This window comes from Eucalyptus grandis, chromosome 1 (assembly GCF_016545825.1).
Source record: "Eucalyptus grandis isolate ANBG69807.140 chromosome 1, ASM1654582v1, whole genome shotgun sequence".
NCBI lineage: Eukaryota > Viridiplantae > Streptophyta > Magnoliopsida > Myrtales > Myrtaceae > Eucalyptus > Eucalyptus grandis.
The window spans coordinates 10,575,932-10,602,034 of NC_052612.1; the positions used below are offsets into that span (position 1 = coordinate 10,575,932).

Here is a 26,103-nt window from a genome sequence, read left to right on the forward strand (position 1 = left end):
TCTATGTATTTAACCAAGTGTCCTCAAAATCAGTTACTTTCATCCCTTATGAATTATGGACTGGTAGGAAACCAGACTTAAGTAGTCTACGTCCATGGGGATTTGCAACTTATGTTCATGATTCTTCCCACAAATATGGGCAAATTAGGTCATAGAGGGAAGAAATGTATATTTATAAAATATTTTGAGCACTTCAAATGGTACGTGTTCATAGGTGAACAAGCTGATGGAATTATGACCAAAATAGAGTCACGAGATGTTACTTCAAATGGTACATGGTCTACGTCCATGGGGATGTGCAACTTGTGTTCATGATTCTTCCCATAAATATGGGCAAATTATGTCATAGAGGGAAGAAATGTATATTTATAAAATATTTTGAGCACTTCAAATGGTACGTGTTCATAGGTGAACAATCTGATGGAAGTATGACCAAAAATGGAGTCACGAGATGTTACGTTCTTGGAGAACGATTTTCCTAGTAGATGTAAGATTGATAAGTACTTCCAATTATATAAGATAGAAGATCCTGATAACGTACCTACTAATTTTATAGAGAGAAATGAAGATTTACCCCAACATATAAGACCTAGTGGGAATGTTGCATCGCCTGATGAACTGAATTTAGGAGAAATTCAATTACATAAAAGTAATTGTAAAAGTATTCATCGTCATCGTTTTAAGATTGAAGGGGAAGCATTTATGATTGCTCAGAAAGACGATGCCAAGCCTAAGACTATTCAAGAGACTCTCTCATCATCTGATAATGAAGAATGGATAAAAGCTTTGGAAGATGAAATTGAGTCAATGAGGGCAAATCACGTTTGGGACTTAATTGATCTACCACCCAATCGTAAGACTATTGAAAACAAATGTGTTTTTAAGATTAAGCGAAGGGCGGATGGATCCATTGAAAAATATAAGGCTCGTCTTATGGCAAAAGATTATGCTCAACAAGAGAGTATAGAATATGAGGAAACATTTTCACCAGTTGTAAGGTTTGTCTCAATACGCCTTATCTTAGCTATCGTTACACATTTAGACCTTGAATTACATCAAATGGATGTAAAGACGGCATTTCTCAATGGAAAACTAGATGGGGAAATATATATGAAGCAATCAATATGTTTCATAGCTAAAGATCAATAGCATAAAATTTGCAAGCTTCATCGCTCAATATATGGCATTAAGCAATCATCTAGACAGTAGTATCTTTATTTTCATCGAGTCATAACAACTTTTGGTTTCACGATGATCGAAAAATATCACTATGTATATGTCAAGCGGTCCGAAGATAAATTTGTGATTTTATCACTTTATGTGAACGATATTCTATTAGCTAGAAATGACAAGGTTTTGATTATCACCATAAAAGAATGGTTATCCTTTAATTTTGAAATGAAGGACATGAGAGAAGCTACTTATATATTAGAAGTTAAAAAAAAAAGATCGATCAAAGAAACTCCTTACTTTATCACAAAAGTCTTATATAATGAAGATTCTTGAACGTTTCAATATGCAGCACTGTAATCCCATTAATACCCCTGTCATGCAAGGTGAAGGCCTAAGTACTGAGATGTTTCTTAAGACTCCAGAAGAAAATAAAGTAATGAAAATTGTTTATTACGCTAGTGTGATCGGAAGTTTGATGTATGCTATGATGTATATTCGACCCAACATATGTTATGTCGTGGGATTGGTGAGCCGATATCAATAAAATTCCGGTCAAGCATACTGGAAAGTAGTGCAGAAGATCTTGAGATACTTGAAAGACACCATAGACTATTGACTTTGTTACCAAAGGAATGATTTGTGCTTATTAGGCTATTTAAATGCTGATTGGGGTGGAAATCTAGATGAGTGTAAATTGACTTCTAGATATGCGTTCTTGCTCAATGGAAGTGCAATTTCTTGGAATAGCAAGAAACAGACATGCATGGCATTGTCTACTATGGAGGCAAAATTTATTGCATATTCTGCTGCAGTACAAGAAGCAGTATGGCTAAAACGTTTCTTGGAAAATTTAGCTACTGTTACTGAGATTCCAAGATCGGTGATAGTTTATTACGATAGTCAAGCAGCCATTGCCTATGTGAAAGATCCCAAGTATCATGGAAGGACGAAGCCTATTAACATAAAGAACAAATTCATAAGAGATATAATAGCGCATAAAGAAATGATGTACAATACATTTCAACCAATAGAATGGTTGTTGATCAATTTACGAAGGTTGTTCCTAGAGACATATTTTTGACCCATAAGATGTCACTAGGATTATGTAGAATATTATATGTGTTATTGTAGAGGATCATTGATTTATATATATATATATATATATATATATATATATATATATATATATATATATATATATTTGAACATATGTATTGTACTCATTTGTTTATTAGTAACTTGATGTTTTATCAATAAGTACAAATCAATCATAAGACTCGCACATGTACACATATATTATTGAAAAGTATGTCAGCAGGCAATGATTAGCTCACTCACACGAGCAATTATCTTAAGTGCTATAGTTAGCACATTGAGATGAGATGTTATGTACAAATAAATGCTATAGAGCAAGTTTAGTACATAAAACCATATGCCGCCTTGATTGGAGTCAAGATGAGGTTTGTGATTTGTTCATAATAAGACCGAACATGATAGTCCCACAATCATGTATGCCTGAAAGATGTTGGATGCAAGTACTTAATTGTACGCTATAGAAAGCGAGTTAATATAGCATTCGAGCTAAACATGAGTACGTAAGAAGCACCAGACTATATTTAGGCTAAGATCCATATAATGGATATATTTAATAAATAACATACGCTCTTGTAGAAAGAGAAATCCACTATAGCATGTAATTTATATTATATGTGCATTGTACGACCGACAAGGGAATGCGAGTAAAATTATCCCTATTTACTCATCTTGAGAGCCATTGAGGTAATTTATAATTTACCTCATTTTGTTCTCCATGTTACTTCTGACTATGTTCTCAAAGTAAATATCAATGTTGCCACTTTAGCATGTTACTAGCGGTTATGAATAGATAAGGCTTTATGGGAAGTGTCCAGGGAAGCAATTGTTCTGAAATGGAGAGAGACGTGAGTGCGAAGGAAGACTATTGTTGTTTTACATTTATCACGTGTATTTACTGGTCGACCAATTATATCGCCTTATGTGGTTCCGGATATAATTGTAAATATATGGTGTTTTTTAGAATAGTCAAGTATAACCTTTAAAAGATATGTATATTTGGATTGATATAACAAAATATGTTTGGGGTATCGTGAGACATAAATTATTTATTTCTTTTTAGGGTTGTAGCCATAATGTCATCCCTAACAGGTACATAATTTGAGCTCCCAAGTACATGTGTACTCATTAGTCGCACAGCTTCCTTACCAGTATGAATTGTTTTGTAGAGTTGATGAATGTTGAATGCCTTATATTCTTAACAGAGCACTATCAAGCCCATTATATCCGAGTGGGAGATGTTGTATTTAATTAGTACGTCCATGATGGGGTACAATGAGAACGCATCGTTATGTCTTGATACGCTACAATGGAAAGATATCCTTTGAAATGGTATGAACGAAGTTGTATAAAAGTCTTTTGAAGATAACCGTTGGTACGGTTGACAGAACATACGCTTGGAAATTCCTCTCATTTTTCTTTTCCCCTTTCCATCAAAAGAAAAAGAAGGCGTTCCATTTCTCATTTACAAAAACAATTGGCATTTACGCTGTGAAAATCAGATGTTTTCTTCATGATTGCATTCATACCAACGTGAAGTAATTTTGTTCGTGGTTCATTCGCAATTCAATGATCGTTCCGTGTAAATTGTTGACTGCGCATCAGATAGAGGTAAGTCGTCTTCCACCGACTTCGGGATAAGTACACTAATGGTGCCATAAGTTGTGTATGGTGCTTACTTTGTTGCCAAAAGTTTTGTCGGATCATTTAAGTGCCAAAAATTTGAAAACGCTCACTTTGGTGCCAACGCCAATCTGATCAGTCGGAAATCTCACGTGACCTTTTTTTATTAATTTATTATGCTGATGTGGCTCGTCGGAGTTTCCATTGGATCACTTAGGCCTTCAAATGACGTCGTTTTAGCATTCTAACACCAAAACGACGCCGCTTTGTGTCTTTTCCCCAAATTCAAAACCTTAAATTATCAAACGACATCATTTTATGTCGTTTTCTTCCCCAAGAAGATTCGTCTTCTTTCCCGAACAGATCCAATAACACCAACAGCGCCGAACCAACAACACTAGCAGCGCAGAACCAGCAACACCAATAATTTTCCAGAAAAGAAACCACGCATTCGCCTCCGCCCTCCCCTAGTAATTTTCCCCCATTTTCAATCACCCTATCAACCTTTCAAATCCCGAATCTCAGCCCCACCACCGCCTTCTCCCAAGGAATATCGTTGGGTGCAAAGGAAACGCGAGCTCGAAGAATCTCCAGAAGCACAAGCGATCCGGCCAATGGTAGCTGCGAAGATCTGGAACGCCACGAAGGTTGTCGGTGTAGCTAGCTGCTACAAAGGCGGCGGCTGTGGCCCCGTCATCCCCTCCTTCGTCCTCATTGTCGACACCTCCCTCTCTTTGGGGATTTTCTATTTGTTTTTTTTCTCTTTTGTCTTGCTGTGGCAAGTAACTACAATGGAGGTCAAGGGATGGTGGCCAAGGGACGGTGGCCAAGTGACGGTGGCCGAGGGATGGTGGCTGAACGACGGTGGACAAGCAATGGCGGACAAAAAACCCTAATTTCAATCTCCAAAAAAAATAAAATAAAAATGGCGTCGTTTTTGTGAGGCTATCCACGTAAGATGGCAAAACGATGTCGTTTTCTTAAGGAAGACGAAAAACAACGTCGTTTAAAAGGCTTCTCGATTTTTTTTTTTAAATATAAAAGCCACGTAATCATTTTGGCTAGAATCTGTCGTCGATGGCACCAAAGTGATCGTTTTTTCTCCAATTTGACACTTAAGTGATCTGGCGGAAACTTTTGGCACCAAAATAAGCGCCGTACACAACTTATGGCACCATTAGTGTACTTATTCCACCGACTTCTTTCTAACAGTTACCACTGATAATTGCGGGATTTTTGTCAAAGTCAAGCGTCAATATCTTCATGTCCTATTTAACGTTTCATTTTGTCTCTAAACTTTGGTCATGCTTTTTCTTTTCTTTACTTCCAAAGTTTCACTACGAGTCAGTCGTGTTGATAGTAAGTTCGGAGGAATTCCATCCATAATCTTTCATGTCACTCTAATAATGGAGGACATTTGGTCAATATATGAGAAGTGGTGATTGTGGATCAAGGAAGTTTCTCCGAAATGTCACTTGCATGCATGCTTCATTGTTGTTTGAGGTCTTATGTATAAGCTACCCCCAAAACTTTTCATACTAGTAATGATTAAAAATTGCAGTACGCGTGCATTGCATGGAAATGGTCCGAGTTTTTGTGTTAAATTAATTTTAATAATTATAAAAAATCTAAACATTAGTATCACAAAAAATCCAAAAAGGTACATTTATGCTAAATTAATTTTTGTATTACAAAAATCTCAAATTGATATATTTATATCATATTTATCCCAAATTGACTTTTATATAACAAAAAATCTCAAAGATTGGTAATTTGGGATAAATTTGGTATGAACGTACCAATTTGAAATTTTTGTAACATGAAAACACATTTTAGATAAATGTAATGAATGTAAAATTTGTAATTTTCATGACATGAGAGTAAATGTGAGCGTACCAATTTGGGAAAAGAAATTATTTCGAAAAAAAAAAAAAAAACAGATTCTGTTGTCCGGTTGAGATGTCATCCCATGTATTGAAGTGTACATATATAATTGAAAGATTAAATGTTATTTTATTATTATTATTATTTTTCCGCGAAAGCTTTTGCGTCAAAAGCAGCTCCACACCCAACCCTCTCTGCGCCCGAACGCTTTTGCGTCGAGCAAGATCCGAACAACCACTTCGACCAAAAAAAAAAAAAAAAAGATCCGAACAACCACCACCATCTTCAGCGGCCTGAAAAATGCCCCAAATCCTCGAGCACTAAACCCTAATTTCACTAGCCCCTGCCAACCACCGCCGCCGCAATAATGACCAGATGTTCCCTCCCGGTGGTGCATCACCAGCCCGACCCCTCGTCGTCGCTATGAACAGCATCGGTCGAGCACGTCCCCCTCAGCCACCACACCATGGACTCCGCGTCCGCCGTCCTCCTCCACCCCCTCGCCTTCCTCCCCTGCGCCGCATCCGCCCCTACCGGCTCGTCCTCTGCCGACCGCGCCGTCAGACTCCGCCCTCGCTGCCGAGCCGGGGCTACGCCTCGTCCACGTGGACTCCTCTCGAGCTGAGGAGATCGCTGAAGAGAAGGCCGGGGCGACAAGGAGGAGGAGCTCTCGAGGCGGAGAGAGATGAGCGAGAAGGCAGAGAAGAGGGAGGAGGCTTTGTCTCAGAACGGCGGGGAAAAAGAAAATGATTTCCGTCCATTTTCTCATATTTTGAAAGGATTTTCCCGGTTGACGGAAATTATTTTTCTTGATCCATTCATTCTCTTTAAGCCAAACAGCGGAAAATTTGGTTGACGAAACAAATGAAGTCTTAATCATGAATCCACGTCCATAAACCGTAATTTTGTTATGATAGTGGAGCATTACCGACTATCTTATTCTAAATTCTCATAATAGTATTCAATTTGCCTAGTCTGCAAAATTTTCTAGAGGCAACTCTACGGTATTTCCAGACTAAAATACAATACGCTATAACGGGCGTTGAATTTTGTTTCTTTCTTTCTTCTATAGTGAGTCCTGAAAGAAGAAAACCGCAATTTAGCAGCTCCCTTCACTAACTTTCCTCCAGCCTAATGGCTTTAAGAGTCTCTCGAACACCATATCGAGGTGTAAAATGTTGTTACTTTCAACCCCAAGCCCAAACGTCGGATCCCTCCCTATCAACAGATGCATGGAAACCGCTCCATCTATAAGGACAGTAATCAAGTAAAAACCAGTGATCGCCAGTAACTTGGTACTCAAATGCAATCCCTTTCTTAGCCCATGGCATGGTAGAACTAAAATGACAAACAGATATAGAACCGGTTGTGCACGGATGTGTGCCTTTTACACCAACGAGCATAGTGCTCATACTTCGATTTAGAAACTCATAATAAACATGAAAACTCAAACTATTGAGGTAAATAGGAAGTCTCTGTGGCTAATGCCCTGAACTTCAAATCCCAAAAGGTTGTCCGGGAGCAAATGGCGCTCGATCAGCAGCCACGAGATTCGATCCCTCAAAGAGCTGTTCCCAACCATACTCGTCTTCATTATCTGAAGAGCAATACATATAATATTAGAATGCGACCACATTTCGCACACCATGATTGCTAATTTCTCATGACCATAGATGAATATTCAATGAATGTTACACTACGAATCAGGCCATCACTATGTCCACTACAGGTTTTCTGAGATGTTAGTATGCATTGGCCATGGAAATTACACTTTGATCAGTCTTTATCATCAGATAAGTGAGATAATGCAGCTGCTGCAGAGAAATAATCAGAAGTAATATCTTAGAAAACACCTATATAACTCTCTTTGTATACAGTTACAACATTTGGTAAGTTGACTAGGCTCAATCAAACCCCTAAAAAGAGCTTACCAGGGTGATAAAATTGAGTCAAGTATCATACTTGAGATGCCAAATGATTTAGCCTTTCCAATGAGCCAGCTTCACATTTACTTGTTTAGTTCCCAAATGGGATTGATAATAGCAGATATCACAAAAATATCCTTCTTTTAAACTCATTAAATGGGTTCCTAATGTGGTCAGGTGTTGAGTGTTTTTTTGGCACTCTCTCTATTGGCAGAAAAAAGAAAGAAAAAGGACAAACTGCTTTCCTTAAGGAGAAGAAATGAGCTAATGCAATTCCTACTCTTCCATACACAAGCACGAATCTGTCCGCTGAAAAAGGATTGCAACAGAAACCAAAGCCGTAGAGTTTGATAACGTTCTCCTTTCACTCCAGCAAATGATGCTCTCACCACATTCATTATCGCAGCCAATAGTAATTCTGCCTATTTCCAGCATAGAAGTCCCAAACTTTCTTCTCAATTTTTTCACAAGACGGTATAGACAATACCATAACACAACACAATCGACTACATTACAGGGAGAAAATTCAACTTACTGGAAGCTAGGAAGCTTGATGATGGCCCGTGGAGTTGTTCGTATAGCTGTACATTTGTATTTGCTGAAGGCTCCTTTTGGTTCGAACCCGAAGTAATTTGGCTCCACGTGGCATTTTGGGAATTGAGACTCTGTACTTGTATTGGCAATCCAGCAGAAGTAATACCACTGTTTCCTGGAGACGGAGAGAGTTTGAACTATCAGAATTTTGTCGCATATATAGACATGGATATGAGCTATGAAAGTAATAAAAAAAATTTCTTGGTATTTTCTACTTCTATGACGTGGTAACAAAGCCTTGGAGGTGATGGTGTTTTCTGTTTTCGTGCCAGCAAGTCATACTCTCACCACATTCATCACCATGGCGAATACTGATTCTGCATATTTTCGTATAGAAGTCCCAATTTCCACAAGACTGGATAAAACAATACCATGCCGCAAAGAAATCAACATTAGAGGGGGGAAATTCAACTTATTGAAACCTGGGAAACTTCCGTATGTATATGCTGAAGGCTCCATTTGGTTCAAACCACCAATAATCGGGTTCCACGTGGCAGGTCGGGAATTGAGACTTTGTGGTTGTATTGGCAATCGAGCGGCAGTGCTACCACTGTTGCCTGTGGAGAGAAAGAGGGGAGGGAGAGAGAGATTTAAACGGTCAGCATTTTGATGCATATAGACGATCTGAGCTATTAAATAAATCAAAAACAGGTCCTGAAATACGTATGAAGAACCAATAATTATGACATCACAACTAAATTCCCTTCTCAAAGATGCATCATCCATCGATTTCGATTAAATTGATGAGGCCTTGAAATACACCTCAAGAAAGCCAAATAATCAGAACATTGCGATTATGTGCTTCATGAGTAATGATAATAGTCACCGATGCTCCTCCCTTGTAAAATATTTTGGCATATTCTTGTTTGACTCCATGCCACTAATGGAACCGTTGATTTCAATCACCTCCAAAGCCATATCATCATCATCGGGATTCTTGTAATACTCACAAAGGGTGTACCATCGTTCGAGTTGAGTGCTGAGTGTTTTTAAACTCATTAAATGGGTTCCTAGTGTGGTCAAGTGTTGAGTGTTTTTTTGGCACTCTCTCTATGGTTGCTCTTTGTGCATTTCTTGGCAGAAAAAAAGAAAGAAAAAGGACAAAACTGCTTTCCTTAAGGAGAAGAATTGAGCTGATGCAATTCCTACACTTCATTACACAAGCATGAATCTGTCCAATGAAATAGGATCATAACCCTACGCCAAAGCCAAAGAGGTGATAACAATCTACTTTTGTTCCAGCAAGTTATATTCACACCACATATATCATCACAAAGAAAATTCATTCTGCATATTTTTAGTGTGGAAGTCCCAATCTTTGTTCTCAATTTTTCCACAAGACAGGAAAAACAATATTATGCCGCGAAGAAATTGACTTTGGATGGAGAAATTTCAACGTACTTAAAGCTGGGAAGCCTGATGTTGACCCGTATCCTAATGGCTGAACATTCGTATCTGCCGAAGGCTCCATTTGGTTCAACGTGGCATTTTGGGGATTGAGACTTTGTGATTGTATTAGCAATTGAGCAGCAGTAATGCCCCGATTTCCTGGAGAGAGATTAAAAATAAATTAGTATCCGATTGATGAAGCCCATAATAGAAATGTGGCAAGCCAGGAAAGGCAAGTCTCCTAGGTGTGGGATCAACATGGAGTCCATAAGTTCCTAATGTCGTGATCAATACAGACAGTTCAGCTAAATAGATTTTGGTCCCAAAACCCATCTGAAGAACCAATAATTAGGACATTGCAATCACATACTTCATGAGAAACGAGAATAGACAACAATGCTCCTCCCTCGTAAAATATTTCATCATATTCTTGACTGACTGTATGCTACTTATGGAACAGTTGATTTTAACCACCTCCAAACCCATATCATTGGAAGCCAGTATATTTCCCTCCCAAAGATGTACGCTACTGTGAAAGGTTTTAGTTGCAACAAAACTTTGATGATCTAAAATCACCAAAAAAAAAAAAAAAAAGTGGCTACATCTCAGCTAGTGTTTAATTATAGGCAACTTTTTCTTTTCCTCACAGCCAATTAGAGCACATACCTTCCACTGTGGATGCTGAAGTTCTAGGAGGTACTTTCAAACTAACATGACCGCCCAGTCTCGGTGGAGGCATATTGTTGTGAGCTGGATGGAGGTATTGTTGATCTCCTACAACTTCACGCGGAAAAGAACACGAGATCTTCTCCAACATGGAACTTGAAGAAGCCTCAGCTTCGTGTGGTGAGACATCATTCCAATTCTCATAGGCCTTTTTCACCAATTTATCTGCACAGACCTGGAAGACTCGAAAGTTACTACTTCCTCAACCAGTCACTTTATCAGGGTTATCTTACACCCTAGGCGACTCAAATAATTCACGCTGGACTCATATGGATATCAAAGGCACTAAGAAGATGTGTCTAATACGTTCCCTTTTTTTCTCAGACAGATCAAACAAGGTAGGAAGATGCAAAGTTGGTGGTCAAAATACCAATAAGGAAAATCATGGACATCAAGCTCACAGAATTTGATGAAAGCAACAAAAAGCATCTCGACTCGAAAGTACCATAACATGGTGAATGTGTCAAAAACTTAGAACTCTGTATGAGCATACAGTGCTCCTAAGCTGCTAACTGCACTCCTCATGTTGGGGACAGTGGTTGTGGCCCCACAGAGGGTGCTTCTGGTGATGTCTTCTCAAGGGGTGAGAGTAAAAGAAGAGGGCAGCCTTTGGAGGAGTTTGAATTGGATGTGGATGGAGATTCATTGCTCTTGCTGCTGATGGGGGTTGATGAGGCAAGATTCTCTTATTATCAGTTACACTGTTGAATCGTTTTGAGGTAAACAATGAGGAGGATGTCTCCTTTTGGGTACTTAACAATATCAAGGCTGTTGGCCAGATCCTTGGAGTCTCCTTGCGAGTGTTCCAAGATACAGCCATGAGTCTTTTCGGGGAGCTTGAGAATGGAAATGATGGCCCTGAGCATTTTAAGTCCTTGAAAAAAATCAACGAATTGAAACGCCTTCAGTAATCCACCAATAGTGATAAAACTCCCGACAGAAAAAGGAGGTTGTGAGTGGTAGCAGTGGAAAGGACTCTTCGTTGTTTATATAAAGGTCAATATTAGGTCTTGGATTGTCAGGGGGCTGAATGATGGAGACAAGAGAATGGTGATAAAAGTTTTAAGGGGAGACGGGACATAGTGTCATTAGGAGACTAAAATGGAAGATTGTCAGCTGGATGTTGCCAGGAAAACTCTATTCTGAGACTTCGGTATAATGGAAAGTTATATGTGCATGCAAATGCTTTAAATGACATTGTAGATGATTTGTATTGTAAATGAGCTCTTTTGGTGCTAAGCTTTTCTCTACATGGCTTTGCCCCCCTTTTGTGCCCATTTTCTTTTACCTATAAAAAGAAAATAGAAAATTATCATCAGAGAAACTCTATTTTGTGTTTGTTTTTGCTTTTCCCCTGGCATTTGCAAAGCTGATTAAAACAGCTTAGCATCAGAGACACCCCCTTAGGAACTCGAAATTGCAATCATCAACAGAAAATAATCACTAATTCAACATAAATGAATGCACCAAATTTTTAGAAACAGCTATCTGATTAACTATCATGCCTACGCTATATTGACAATGTAGATAAAATTTTTTACTGATAATCTGAGGTCAGGGGGTGTCCCTTGCAGATTGCATGGCAAATACCAGAAAAGGAAAATTTTCCCAGTTACCTTCTGCTCGGGAGAAAATATGTTGGCAGCATAATACATCCCGCCCGCAGTTAGGCCTCTGACTTGACCAACGCTGTTGAATATAACACCGTGATCATTTCCATTATCTTGATAGTACACATAGACTTTCCCATTCGGAGTGCAAGTTTTTGCATGATCTAGGAGGGCTTTCCACTGCTTCTCTGTCGTGCCAAGAATCTGCAATGAACAAACACGTCATTACTCTTCTTGGTTTAGGGAGTTCAATCCAAATTGAGAACCCTGCAAAATCTCACATTTCTCAGTTTCTCAGAATCCAAGTAGAGTCGTCGTAGAAACTGTTCCACGTTATGTATTCCTTCTGCAATCAGCCGATTGTAAAATGGTCCATCCTTTGCGATACTTTTCAATCTCCAGACCTCATCGTCAGGTGCTGGTGGATAGTGTTTCTTGTATGCTGTAAAGCAAATAGAAGATGAAAATTGCAGTAACGCTAAGATCAATAGGCCAAACAAAGCTTCTTGTGCAACTAAAAACTCTCTAAGCTATTATGTGAAGGACTGAGACAGATTAGCTAAGGAAGCCCTTATTCCAGTTTCATTCAGTTTAGTGAGATTTTCCTATCTTTGGCAATATTCTTCAACCACCAGACTTCACCATCCGATACAGGCGGATGATTTTTTTGTATCCTGCAAAATGAAGTGAAGAAAGTCAGTAAGGTCTCAGTCGCTATTAGATTAATGAGTAGCAGCAAACATAGATAGGCATGCAAACCTCTTCTGAAAAGGATCCAAAGTGTCAACATCAAGATAAGATCTCCACGACCCTGACACTTTATCGCCTAAAGAACTTGATCGCTAGTGATACAGATAACTAGCTATTGGGTGATTGACCCTCTACTGGGTCAATTTTTTTTTTTTTTTTGGTGACCCGATGTCAATTTTTGATATAACGATTTTCAACTTTCTTACAATAGCCTCAAATTTAAAATCTCAATAGCCTCATAATTAAAATCTCAATAGCCTCATAATTAAAATCTCAATAGCCTCATATTTAAAATCTCAATTACTCTCCGAGTCGTAACAGTCCGTATGAAATGAAGTTCTTGAGCGGCCATGTCCACGAGCTCTATGAATCGGCGGGGGTGGTGGCACCATTGTGGAAGTGGTGGCGGCAATGCAGATGAACCTTCTGGTGGTGTATATAGATTTTTTTAACCCTGTTTTATTCTTATCCTTTTTTTCTCTTTTTTTAATTTTTAATTTTTTTTTTTTTCCTTTTAAACTTTCAAGTTTATTTCTGATGCGGCGCTTGCTTTTAAGATTGAAAAAATAAAAATAAAAATAAAAATAAAAATAAAATTACTTCGGCCTTTTTCATTAGACAAATTGAATGGAGCCAATACAGGGACTTGACTATACCAATTTAACAAGTTTTATGATTTGATTGCACATTTTGAAAAGTGTTGTGTCAATTTAACAAGTTTTATAATTTGATTGTACCTTTTGAAAAGTATGGAGTCCAAAACCATTTTATGTGATACTGTAAAAATTATACATACCTTGTCCCCTACATTCCTTGACAGAGAAGGCATCTGTTTTTGCTTCTCGGATTCGTGTATTCTTGCCATAACCCGATGCCACTTTGAGCCCTATCCTGAATCTTTTGCTCCTATTCCAGCTGGAATTGTCGGTAAATATCATATCTCCCAGCTCCCCAACACCTGCCTTGAGCTTTACTTGGAGATTTCCTGTCAAAAGCGGCCTCTTTCCTTCTCGTTCTTTAACCACGTAGCTATCAAACTCTTCTGGAGCCCAATTTTCCTCATCGTCTCTGTTGAAGTCACCTTCAAGCACAACGACGTCCAACTTGATGGAGGCTTCTGGCCCTGACGTAACGACATCCCCTGTATCCGCATTGATCAACGCAACGGAAATGCGAGCACCACCCTCTCCTTCTAGTTTCTTTTCAGTAAATAGAGGAAGTGAAAGTTTGTTTCGAAGTTGAAGCCGTAAGTTTCTTGCGTCATTCTTCGCCGTAGATTTACCAATAGCCCTGCATTCTCTCGAGAGAACAACCATTAGAAATAGGAACGGGTACAGAAGCGGGAAATTGGAAAAGTAGCTACAAAGAGAGACAAACTACCAACAAGGTATGTGCATTTGTACCTTGCAAGGTGGGGAGAGTGAATGTTTGCAAGCCCCATTGCTTCTGTGTGGCAAATAAAACCAACAGCAGAATTGCCAAAGTTGGAGACCTTTCAAAAGAAAGTGAATCAGAAGGGATATGTCTGAGAAAAGTGTAATTTCAATGAACTTTGTTTATCTTACCGGTTTTTGAACAGCATTCTCTGTTGAGCATACCTGTTGTACTACATCTTTGAGAGCATCCCCAATGCAACTACACCATAAAAAACTGACACCTTGAACAACGGCTGTCTTGTGGACTTATTTGCAACAAATAGACAAATATCCATAAGTAACATTTTAGTTACTACTTCATACGAATGTCAGACTTGATTACAGTATAAAAAGATGGATACCAGTCTACCAGACTCATCAAATGCATTCCTTTAATGTAACGCAACATAGAAAAGTCAACGCAAGTAAAGTTTAATTAGCAGCCATCTCCAAATGCAACGTCCTTTCAGTGATTTAAAAAATAATGTATGTGCAGGTATTACACTTTGCTGAACAGAATCATGGACCGATGGCTTATGATACTCCATGATAATTCTACTTGACAAGACAATACACATGGAAATTCTCCTAGAAGAATCAGTTGATGCAGATGAGCTATAGCTAACAAACCAAATAAAATTTATTCACCTTCGACCGTATTTGGCCAAGTCAGATTTAGCACGCTCCAGCTCTTCCCTGACCTGTTCAGCAAAGAGCAATGTCAAAGAATTACATTGCAATCTGCCACGTCTTCATCTCATACAAGTTTCACATCACTGGTATCTTCATTGTTCTCCTTCGACATGCAAGTTGTCTTTTTTTTTTTTTTTTTTTGGTAAAGATCCACATGCAAGTTGTCATTGACCACATTTTCCAAGATTCGAGGAAAAAATTATGTCCAAGCCACTTCATTGAAAATCTGGATCTTTTTGTGATCCATACTGTCCGAAACAACATGAAAAGCCTAAATCACGTTCTTAGTGGAATTGCTTCACTGGAAAAACCTAGAACAGTCAGCAGGTCATTTTTACCACTCAAACGATAATTTTCTACACATCTCGCAGCAATTTCTCATGCGGATTTCTATCTGGAAACTGACTGGAAGGTCAGAAATGCATCCAACCGCTCCTAGTTGAAGAGATCAGCAATTGAAGTACAATAAAGACTGCATTTTGTATGTCCAAGTTGGCTACTTTATTCATCTTACCACTCTCCGGACATCTTCCTCTGTCAACCAGCTCCTCGGCACAAGATTTCTCCCGGACCAACGCCATGTTTGACTGCGTGAAGATCAGGTCAGCACAAAAGTACAATCAAGATGGTACAATTTGGCGAACAGGACAGCAAAGTAACCCAGTAACAATAACAACTCACTGGCTATGTAAAAGTTTCCAAGAAAGTTTAATTCGAATCAGGAGGAAATAATGCGATTGGCCCAGGCCGAAATCGCAAAACAGAGTCGAGATGGCAACATTGGGGGTCTTTATGCTTCGTATCTAATCCACAGCACAATCCCACGAACAAAAAGCAGAACGAAAGCGATTTAGCACCGTCACGAGGCAAAAGCTAATCAATGTTATGCTTCCTTTGCCATATATCCTTGTTCGGGAAACCACCAAAAAAATCATAAAATATATTATACTAATTTAGTCATAAATTTTTTTTTTTTTTATCAATTAAGTCATCAATATTTTACATGCCTAATCAGTTTATCCGGTCAAAATTGGCCTATCGGCGGTCACGGTGCGAACTTGTCGGCGACCTTTTTCTAAGAATATTTTATTTTTTGAAATATCTTATTATTTTTTTTTTTCTCCCTCTCCCTCCTTCTTCCCTCCTCCCTCCTTCTTCCTTTGACTCCAGCGACTGGCCAAGCTGGCCGGTCGCCGGACTGAGGCAGCCGGGCGAGCTCGCCTCGCCCGGCGACCGCGAGGCGAGCCCTCGCCAGATCCGGCGAGGAGGGCCTTGCCAGACGCGACGGCGAGCCCCCTTGCCGGACCTGGCGGGCTCGCCCGGCCGCCTCAGTCCGGCGACCGGTCAGACCTCCCTCTGGCCCGTCGCCGGAGCCAAAGGAAGAAGGAGGAAGGAGGGAGAGGGAGAAAAGAATGAGAAGAAAAAAAAAAGTATAAAAGGATAAAAATTAATAAAATAATTCAAAAAATATTATTAAAAAAATCCCTCAAATAAAGCTAAAACGAACACGATCATAAAATGATCGATCAAGCATCGAAATGTTGAGAGGGAAGAGTGAACTTACTTCCTTCGAGCGATGCGTGGCCTCTTGAGTAGACTTGCTTGACCTGAAGAAGTGGAAGCTAAAGCTCTCTTTTGCGTCGACATGATTTTCTTTACTTTTGTGGAGCTCATCAAGAACTTGGAAGGATTTGGCTGCTGAACAAACGGGAACAAATGTGGCACAGAAATGAAGGAGACGATGAACAGTTTATGTAAGAACTCAAGCTCAAATTTAAAGTAATGAGTTTGTAGTCATCGGGGTGCGTTTTATAATGTCGTCTCCGGAGTAGGCATATCTTGTCTGAGAAAAGTGCAGTACATTTCCGGGAAAGGGTGCCGGTTTTAGAATTACCCTTTTTTTTTTCCTTAGATTCCAGCAATTTGCCCCCTCAACCTTATGAAGCTGCCCGTGCAATTTCTTTTTGACCCTATCTTTGATCCGATCGGTCATATGCTCCAATATCTTGAGCAAGTGAAAAAAATTCAATTAAAGGATGAATATACTAAAACTTTTAATACTTGTCATGATAGTATAATTTGAATCTTAAAACTCAAAAAAATAATTTGATCAAGTCTTAACATTTATCAAGTTTATGCAATCAAGTTCTTTCATTAACTCCGTTCAACTTAATAAACGAAAAATGCTAATAAATTTTAGGATTTGATTAAATTTTTTGAAAATTTTATAATTTAATTGTACTTTTGTGACAAATTTTATCACTTCCAATACATTATCCCTTTAATTAACTACTGCTAATTACATGTAACTACTATGTATACATTGTAACAACAATCGAATGTGTGTTATAGTTATCTATTGAGAAAATATGTACGCATTCGAGGAATGATGGAGGCAAATTAATATGGCTCTCCTTCCGATTGATGATGCCAAAACGATTTATTGATGAACATTGGGTTTGATTGCCGGCCTGAGAATTTTTCCTTTTTCTTGTCTCTAACTTTGCTAGATTGTCCCCTTAACCTTATGAGCTATGAAGCTGTATGTACTTTTTTTTTTTTTTCCTGTTTTTGCCTATAAAATAACTGAGCTATTTTTGCGAACAACATACCAAGGTAAATCTTCTCAACCTGATCTTTATCAATGGATCACATGCTCGAATATCTATTATCATCATCTGAGTGTAGCTTTTGTGCAAGCACCATAAAATTCCAGTTAATCGCACAGCTTCTAAACGGTGCAAGCGGGCCTGGAAAAATGCCTTCAGTTGACTTTTTACGGATACCACACCATATATAATTCTTTTCTTGGCTCGTTCGCATTCCATTTGATGAAGAAATTGATACTTCATTTGTTTTACGGTTTTCCTAAAAATAATCGCCATAACTTTGGTCTCTCTTTTTTTCTACTTCTAACGTTTCACTATAAGTAAGCCGTATTGGAAAAAATTAGAAATGTAATTGCCATAATAGGTCTCATTTTCGTTCGGAGGAATTCCGTCCATAATCTTTCAGGTTACTCCAATAGTGGAGGACATTTGGTCAATATATGAGAAATGGTGGTTGAGTATCATAGGAAGGTTCTGGGAAATGTTACCTGCATGCATGCTTCATTGTAGTTGGAGGATTTATGTCGGCCACTATGTTTAAAAGCTCAAAAGCGCTTGGAAATAAGCTTCCTCCCAAAATAAGATATATGTCGGTTGAATTTTTGTTTTTTCTTCTCTCTAACTTAACTAATTTGCCCCCTTAACCTTATGATTTATGAAGCTGCATGTACTTTTTCTTTTTCGTTTTTCTACATTTGCCTATTAAATAATTGAGCTATTTTTCCTTCAACGTTCACGGTAAATCTTCGATAGGTCACATGCTCGAATATCGATTATCATCTAGGTGCAGCTTTTGAACATGCAATATAATATTTCAACGAATCGCTTCTTATCCAACGTAGGTATAACTCATAAATTATAACAGCGAGGAATGTCTTTTGTGGTTATCTATTAAGAAAATGTATGAACCAAAAATCAGTTCAAGGAATATTAGAGGCAAATTAATATGACTCTTCATCAAATTGATGATGTCAAAACGATTTATTGTTTCCTGATTTCGTCATAAGGTTGTTGTTTACCAAATGTTTAGAATGCCATGTGTATTGTATGCAGTTAAAATCATTTGGATTACGAGAACTCGCTAGTTTTCTTACAAAGTGTTTCGCACAAGGTTTCTTTGCAAAGAGATGATTACGTGATTCTTGATGTATCATTCTCATAGGAACTCTCAATCTTATATTATATTTCAATTACTTGAACAAAAATCTTTAATGCTATAAAATTTATTGTTATTATTATTATTATTATTATTATTATTATTATTATTATTATTATTATTATTATTATTATTATTATTATTATTATTATTATTATTTGCATTTACTCCACTATAAATGGCCAAGTGAGATTAATTTCCAGTGCAAATTAAGAGCAAATACTGAAAATGTTGCAAAAATGACAATTTACTAGATGATACATGACTTTATTCACTATAATCTCCAAGTGTTGATCTCATCACCATTTCATAAATTATCCTGATCAAACTTTATTAAAATGATCCATCATCAATAATGTCACTTTCAAATGGTACAAGCGATTATGGAAAATTGGCTTCAGCCCACTGTCGATTCTTCCATTGGCTCTTTTGTATTCCATTTGATGAAGAAATTAGTAGTTCATGTGATAACCGTTTTCTCTCTCTCTCTCTTTGTTTCCCTTATCTTTTTGTCCTTCTATTAAAGTCTTTTTCATCAAGATATGTCACTTGCTTACTACCACTAATAATTCCCAGATTTTGTCATAGTTGAGTGTCAATATCTTCATGTCCTATTTAACATTTCATTTTTTCTCTAAACTTTCGTCTTTTTTTTTCCCTACTTCTAACTTTTCACTTAAGTCGGTCGTGTTGGTAATAAGTAGAAACATAAGTTCCGTATGAGTCCTCATTTTCGTTGGGAGGAATTCCATCCATAATCTTTCATGTCGCTCCAATAGTGGAGGACATTTGGTCAATACATGAGAAGTGGTAGTTGTGGATCATAGGAAGGTTCTGGGAAATGTTACTTACATGTATGCTTTATTGTACTCGGAGGACATCTGTTGTCCAAGCTCAAAAGCGCGTGGGTCTTGTTTGAAAATAAGCTACCTCCCAAAGTTTTCGTACTAGCAATGAATAAAGCTGCAGCCCACCTGCACCGCATGGAGGAGGCTGGAGAAATTTTTGTCATCTTGCAGACCTCGATCGAGGAGCCGTGGCCGCGATGGTGGAAGGACACCATTACATTAAGTGCATTGATTGAGTTGTCTAGAGGGTTTGCCATTGGGAGGAGAGAGAGAGAGGGGGGGAAAGGGAGACCGAAAGAGACGGAAGTTACCAGTGGCATTACTCCTACAATAAATAAGAACGTGAACTGAGACAAAAACTAAATCAACGGAAAAATGCTATCCAAGTCAATCGAAAAAGATTTTCTATTAAAGCTTAAATCTAGGAAAACCATTTCCCCTTTTGATATTTGCTAGACATTCTTATATTTACATAAGCAAGGTAGTTTAAGCTTAACCATCCAAGCTCAATGTTGGCTTTTTGCAAGCTCCCGGCCTGTGTTGGGCCTTGTGACCTTATGTAACATTGGTTGTTCATGCTTTTGGTTTATCTTTAGGGGTAAGTACATCGAAAATCTTATAACTTGTCACGAAAATATAATTGAGTTTTAAAAATTTTAAAAAATATAATCAAATCCAAAAATTGATCAAATTGATCAAATTAAATTATTTCATTGATAATACTTTTTGAAAATTTTAAAACTTAATTATACTTTCATGACAAGTTTTAAGACTCGATTGTTTTTTTGAAAGTTTTAGAACTCGATTGCACTTGCATGATAAGTTGTAAAATTTATTTGCACTTTTTAAAAGTTTTAGAACTCAATTGTATTTTCATGATAAATTTTAAAACTTCTAGTGCACTTATCCTTATCTTTAACATTTTCTTTAGAAAATACATCATCAAATTCTAGGTTAAAGTTTCTCTCACATACACCATCTTAATATTTAATTAAATTTTTTATGAATATCTTGAATATTCTTTGGCATTATCGATTAATTAATTAAATTGTTATTACTTAAATCTCGCTCCCGATAAGCCAAATTTCCAACTACTTCCCCGGCTGCATAATCAGATAATTTAAATTTGATTATGGGCAAAATATCGTAACATCATAAATCTAAGTCTTTGGCATATTTTTCATTCTTCGATTTAGGAACTCACAACAAACATGACTCAACTCAAATTATTGAGATACGTAGGAAGTCTCCGCAGCCAATGCCTTGAACATCAAATCTGAAAAGGTTGTTGGGGCAAGTAGTCCTTGATCAGTAGCCATAAAGTTCAATCCCTCATTAACTGTTCCTAATCAATCTTGACATCTTTAGTACCTAAAGAGCAATATAGATAATATCATAATGTGACCACACTTCAAGTACCATAATTGCTAATTTCTCTGGAACCATAGATGAATATTCATCAAATGTCATGCCACTAATGAGGCCATCACTATGTCCACTGTAGGTGGAGAAGATGGTATGCATAATTTGTCACAATAATTATATTTTGATTAGTCCTTATCATCAAATAAGTCGTATTAATGAGATAATGCAACTGCTGCAGAGAGATAATCAGAAGTAATATCTTAGAAAGCACCTATATAACTCACTTTGTATGCAGTTACAATAGTTGGTAAGTTGACTAGACCCAATCAAACCCCTAAAAAGAGCTTCCTAGTGTGACAAAATTGAGTCGAGTGTCACACTTGAGATGCCAAATGATTTAGCCTTTCAATTGAGCCAGCTTCACATTTACTTGTTTAGTTCCCAAATAGGACTAGTAATGGCAGGTATCACAAATATATCCCTCTTTTAAACTCAGTAAATGAGTTCCTAATGCTAATTTGACCATTCCGGAATTGTCAAGTGTTGAGTTTTTTTCTTTCTTTCTTTCTTGGCACTCTCTCTATGGTTGCTCTTTGTTCATTTCTTGGCAGAAAAAAGAAAGAAAAAAAACAAAACTGCGTTCCTTAATGAGAAGAAATGAGCTGATGCAATTCCTACTCTTCGTTACACAAGCACGAATCTGTCTGATGAAAAAGATCACGACACAAAACCAAAGCCGCAGATGTAATAGCAATCTACTTTTGTTCCAGCAAGTAATAGCCACACCACATTCATCATCACGGAAAATACTAATTCTGCATATTTTTCAGTATAGAAGTCACAGATTTTATTCTCGATTTTTCCACAAGACAGGATAAGCCATACCATATGGCGAAGAAATCGACGTCATGGGGAGAAAATTCAACGTACCGAAAGCTGGGAAACTTGACAGTGACCCCTCCAAGTGTCCGATTACTTCTGTAACTGTAACTGCTGAAGGCTCGATGTGGATCAAACTGTCACTAGCTTTGTTCGACATGGCATTTTGGGAATACGGACTTTCTGATAGTTCTGGCAAACGATCAGCACTGATGCCACTGATTCCTGGAGAGAGAGATTAAAAATAAATTAGGGGTGCATGAAAATCATTATGTTCAAAAATAATTTTTGGAATATAAATAGATTTTTCTATTTCTATTTCTAGAAGAATTTCTAAGCAAAATAACCGTTTGATAATGACACAAAATTTCTACTAAAAATAGAAATTCGTTTGATAACGATACAAAATTTCTTCCTTTCGAATGACGGCGAACCGGCGGATGGCGGCGACGGACGGTGGTGGGGCGGCGGCCGCGGCCAGCGACCAATGGCGGCGGCGGGGCGGCGAGCGGCCGGCGGCAACCGATCGGCGGTAAGAATGCCGGCCGACGGCGACCGGTGAAGGTAGGGGTAGGGGCGGCGGGCGATTGGCGGGGCGGGGCGGCGGGCGATTGACGGCGGCAAGGGCCGGCGGGCGACGAACGACCAATGAACGGTGGTCAACGGCAACGAATGAAGGACTCGGTTGACGGACGATGAGAAAAAAATTATTTCGCATTTCGTTTAAGAAATAGAGAAGTAGAAAATTTTTACTTCTAATTTCTATTCCAAACCTATTTTTGGAATAGAAATCTATTCCGAGAAATAGAAAAATGGAATAAGTTTATCAAACGGATTTTTATTCGAAACAGGTTTGGAATAGAAAAATTATTTCTGGAATAGAAATTATGATTTGTCATGCACCCCTTTAAGGGCGCGCATGACAAAATTTGTTTCGTAAATTGATTTTGGCCAGAAATTGATTTCTCAATTTCTATTCCTCGGACAAGTTTCTGAGCAAAGAAACCTGTTTGATAACGACTCAAAATTTCTATTTCTAGAATAGAAATCCGTTTGATAACAAAATAAAATTTCCATTTCTAGGAATAGAAATTGATTATATAACAACATATGAAATCCTCAAATACAAAATAATAGACAAAATAATACTAATACATTACAAAAGTTGAAAATATAATTTCATGGAATTTCCTATTACATGTGCTTACGTTTCTTATTACTTTTTTTTTTTGAAAAATAAACAACGTGTCAAAAAAAATCAATTGAAATTCAATTATAGTGAATATGTCATTATGTTTTTGCCAAAATTGATTTCACATTAATCAAATACGTCTAATGATAGCCATGATTATAATAGTCTAATCTCCTAAAAAAAATCCTAACTTCAAGTCTAATTCCAATTTCTTCCCAAATTTTGTTAAAAAAATCCTCACCATGTTCAAAAATTGTCACCGGTTTTTTTTCAAAATTATCAACACTAGGATTATTTAAAAATTTATTATCAAAATTTGTATTTTCATCAACACTCTTACAAGAACAACAGATTCCTTATTAGATCTCTTTTTACCCATGTCTTGATAAGTAAGGACACTATATAAAAGAAAAATCATATGAAACCCTAATGATTTGACCCCTTTTTATTGCCTCAATGTGAAGTTTATGATTAAAAAAATAGTTAGCCATATAGAGCCGTTGTTTGGCATACTACGGAAGAGTAGGTGAAGAAAGACTCGTTAGATATGAATATGGCAAGTTGACTATTACCATGCGTGAAATCTCTTGCGTGCAACAAATGAAGCCTTGTTCATCCAATTCCCACCATCTGGCCCAGTGGTTAAGATTTTCAATCAATATTGATTGAAATGATTATATTAAAAAATCATTAAAATATTTTGGACTAAATTAACTAAATTGAAAAGTAGAGAATTTTTTTTTTTTCAATTTCTATTTGAAACGAGAAATTAAAAATTTCAAATTTTTCGATTTCTTCGATTTCTCTATTTACGGAATAGAAATCTGTTTTAAATAGAGAAATCGAATTGCGTTACAAATGTAATTGTTTCCAAACCTGTTCCGGGAAGGAGAAACGAAGAAATCGAGAAATAGAAATTTTATCATGCGCGTCTTAAGAGAGCCAACTCCAATGGAGATAGAAATTACAAAAAGAGGAAAGAGAAAATAAAAGATTCAATGCGCGTGGATTCGAGCAAACCAAGGGGCTGGAGTGGGGTCCACTAGATTCGCTTTTGTCGACGCCTCGAGTAGCTTTGGGCCTGCATGTTTTTATTATTTGTTTGTTTTCGAACACTTTTTTTTTTTTTGTTTTTGTTCCCGTGAACAAAAAAGGAAGAAACGCGTTTGGTTGCGTTTCTGTTCTGCTTTTTTTTTTTTTTTTTTGTTCCTGGAACAAAATTGAAATAAAAAAAAAAAGAAACAAAAAAAAAAACTTTCTTCTTGTTAGAAACGATTTTGAAGAAACACTTCTTATTCTCTCTTCTCTTTTCTTCTTTTTTTTTTTTTGGCTGGTCGCCGGCCTCGGCCATGGCCGACGACCGGCCGTTGAGGGCAGCGACGCCGCCGAGGGTCGACGACCTTGCCGGAGCGTCGCCGGACCCGGCGAGGCTCGGCCTCGCCGAACTCGTGCGAGCTCCGGCCAAGGCGAGGCTCGGCCTCGCCGGGGGCGGCGAGCCTCGCCATGGTGGGCGAGGCCGCCGGCCCCGTCGGCCGGTCGCCGGCCTCCAGCGACCGGCCGAAAGAAGAAAAAATAAAAAGAAATGAAAAATAAATTAAAATTATTAAAAAATTAAAAGAAACAAAAAAAGAATAAAATTTACCAAACGTGTTTCTATTAATTTTTTATCCCGAAAAACGTTACCAAACACATTCTTTTGTTCAAAAACTAGGAATAGAAACACTTTTTTTTATTTCTATTCCCTAGAACAAAAAAGAACAGAACGTTACCATGCAGCCCCTTTGCTTTTCATTTTGTACGTTGCCAAGACCCTGGAGCTTTCGTTTCTGTCATACGTTGCGAAGACCTTGGAGATGACGTGTGATGGATGATGCGAAAATATCGAAAATCGAAATTGTACCCATCATCCTATAGAAGATGTAATAACTAGTAAATTCCATCGGTAATTATGAAATATATAAGAGTTAATGCCCCAATAAACCTTAAACTGTTACAAATTAATTTTTGGGATAAATGTACTAAAAGTCCTAAAATATATTGTGAAAGTGCCATTGAATTATAAAACTTTCAAAAATTGCTATCAAATCCTAAAACTTATTAAATTTGTGTAATCAATTTTTTTGTTAACGACGTCAATTTGATTAATGGAAAATACTAACGTGATATTTTTTAATTAATTTCTCTCCTACTTGTCATTTGTAATTATTTTCTTTAATCTTATTTAAATTAAAATAAAAGAAACTAAAAAGGCTAAAATTTTATTTGACAAATAAATAAACTGGAAAAAAAATAAAAAGGCAGGGGCTTTCTTATGGGGCTCTGTCACCACTTGTCGCCGGAGGGGTGACGGAGGTCATTGGCCCAAGGCGAGGCTAGTTAGCTCGGCCTTAGGGCTAGTGAGGCCTCACCCAAGGTTGGCAAGTCAGCCACCTCACCTAGGCAACATTGACTGTCACCTGAGGCTAGCGACCCTCGTCGACCGGGGGTCGGCAAGAGTTGATGACCCTCTCTAGGCCGAGCAAGGCCTCGCTGGCCTAAGGGAAGGTTGGCAAGACTTGCCTAGATTTGGGTTGAAGGAGCCCAAATTTGGGTGACGATGGCTTGCTTGGGGCTAGGAAGGTTGCTGACTCTAGGTGAGAGCTGGCATTACCTAGATCTAGGTACCCAATTTGAGGCAAGCCTTGCTTCCCTAGCCTCAGGCTGGGCAAAGTTGGTCATGCTCGCCCAAGGTCGGCGACATCCGCAGGCCCCTCCGACAATGGGCGGTGGTGGCGACGCCCTATTAGAGAGGGCCCTGTCATTGTTTTTCCCTTTTTCCTAGTTTTTAAAAAAAAAATTTGGGCCTTTTTGAGTTTTTAATTAAATTTAAATAAGGACAATAATAAAAAAAATGATAACTAGGAAAGAGAAATTAATATAAAAATGCCACGTCAGCATTTTCTATTATAAAAATTGACAGTATTTCTGAAGGATTTTATTGTACCAATTTGATAAGTTTTGAGATTTATTATATTCTACGAAAGTTCAAAGACTCAATTGCACTTTCGTAATAATTTTTAGGACTTATAATGAACTTATCCCCTAATTTTCTAATTTATTAATACAAAAAACTCTAAACTAGTATATTTATGACAATTTTACTCTTCATTACTTCTCGTTAAATTGTATTAATATCATGAA

General features: G+C 37.7%; 2 protein-coding genes across 2 annotated transcripts; both read right to left on the reverse strand.

Moving 5' to 3' along the window:
* Window positions 1–9,981: 9,981 nt before the first annotated feature.
* On the reverse strand, window positions 9,982–13,158 carry LOC120295384 (calmodulin-binding protein 60 D-like). Its single transcript, XM_039316474.1, has 5 exons — window positions 13,071–13,158; window positions 12,298–12,458; window positions 12,023–12,220; window positions 10,347–10,581; window positions 9,982–10,013 (listed from the first exon to the last, which is right to left on the reverse strand). The coding sequence occupies exons 1-5, from the start codon at window positions 13,156–13,158 to the stop codon at window positions 9,982–9,984; spliced, it is 714 nt and encodes a 237-aa protein (XP_039172408.1).
* A 305-nt stretch (window positions 13,159–13,463) lies between these two features.
* Window positions 13,464–16,664, reverse strand: LOC104452768 (calmodulin-binding protein 60 D-like). Its single transcript, XM_039316480.1, has 6 exons — window positions 16,439–16,664; window positions 15,389–15,461; window positions 14,830–14,882; window positions 14,332–14,401; window positions 14,170–14,258; window positions 13,464–14,056 (listed from the first exon to the last, which is right to left on the reverse strand). The coding sequence occupies exons 1-6, from the start codon at window positions 16,546–16,548 to the stop codon at window positions 13,534–13,536; spliced, it is 918 nt and encodes a 305-aa protein (XP_039172414.1). The 5' UTR covers window positions 16,549–16,664; the 3' UTR covers window positions 13,464–13,533.
* Between the last annotated feature and the right edge of the window lie 9,439 nt (window positions 16,665–26,103).

What these genes read in the sequence shown, in the direction of transcription:
- LOC104452768 (XM_039316480.1), bottom strand. Translation starts at nt 16,548, where the DNA reads ATGAGCTCCACAAAAGTAAAGAAAATCATGTCGACGCAAAAGAGAGCT. An exon ending in AGGAAGATGTCCGGAGAGTG is followed by an intron (nt 14,883 to 15,388) that starts GTAAGATGAATA and finishes TTTGCTGAACAG; the next exon opens with GTCAGGGAAGAGCTGGAGCG. An exon ending in CACTCTCCCCACCTTGCAAG is followed by an intron (nt 14,057 to 14,169) that starts GTACAAATGCAC and finishes GAGAGAATGCAG; the next exon opens with GGCTATTGGTAAATCTACGG.
- LOC120295384 (XM_039316474.1), bottom strand. Translation starts at nt 13,158, where the DNA reads ATGGTGCCACCACCCCCGCCGATTCATAGAGCTCGTGGACATGGCCGC. An exon ending in GGACTGTTACGACTCGGAGA is followed by an intron (nt 12,459 to 13,070) that starts GTAATTGAGATT and finishes TTTGCTTTACAG; the next exon opens with CATACAAGAAACACTATCCA. An exon ending in TTCAGCATCCACAGTGGAAG is followed by an intron (nt 10,014 to 10,346) that starts GTATGTGCTCTA and finishes TTGGTTCTTCAG; the next exon opens with ATGGGTTTTGGGACCAAAAT.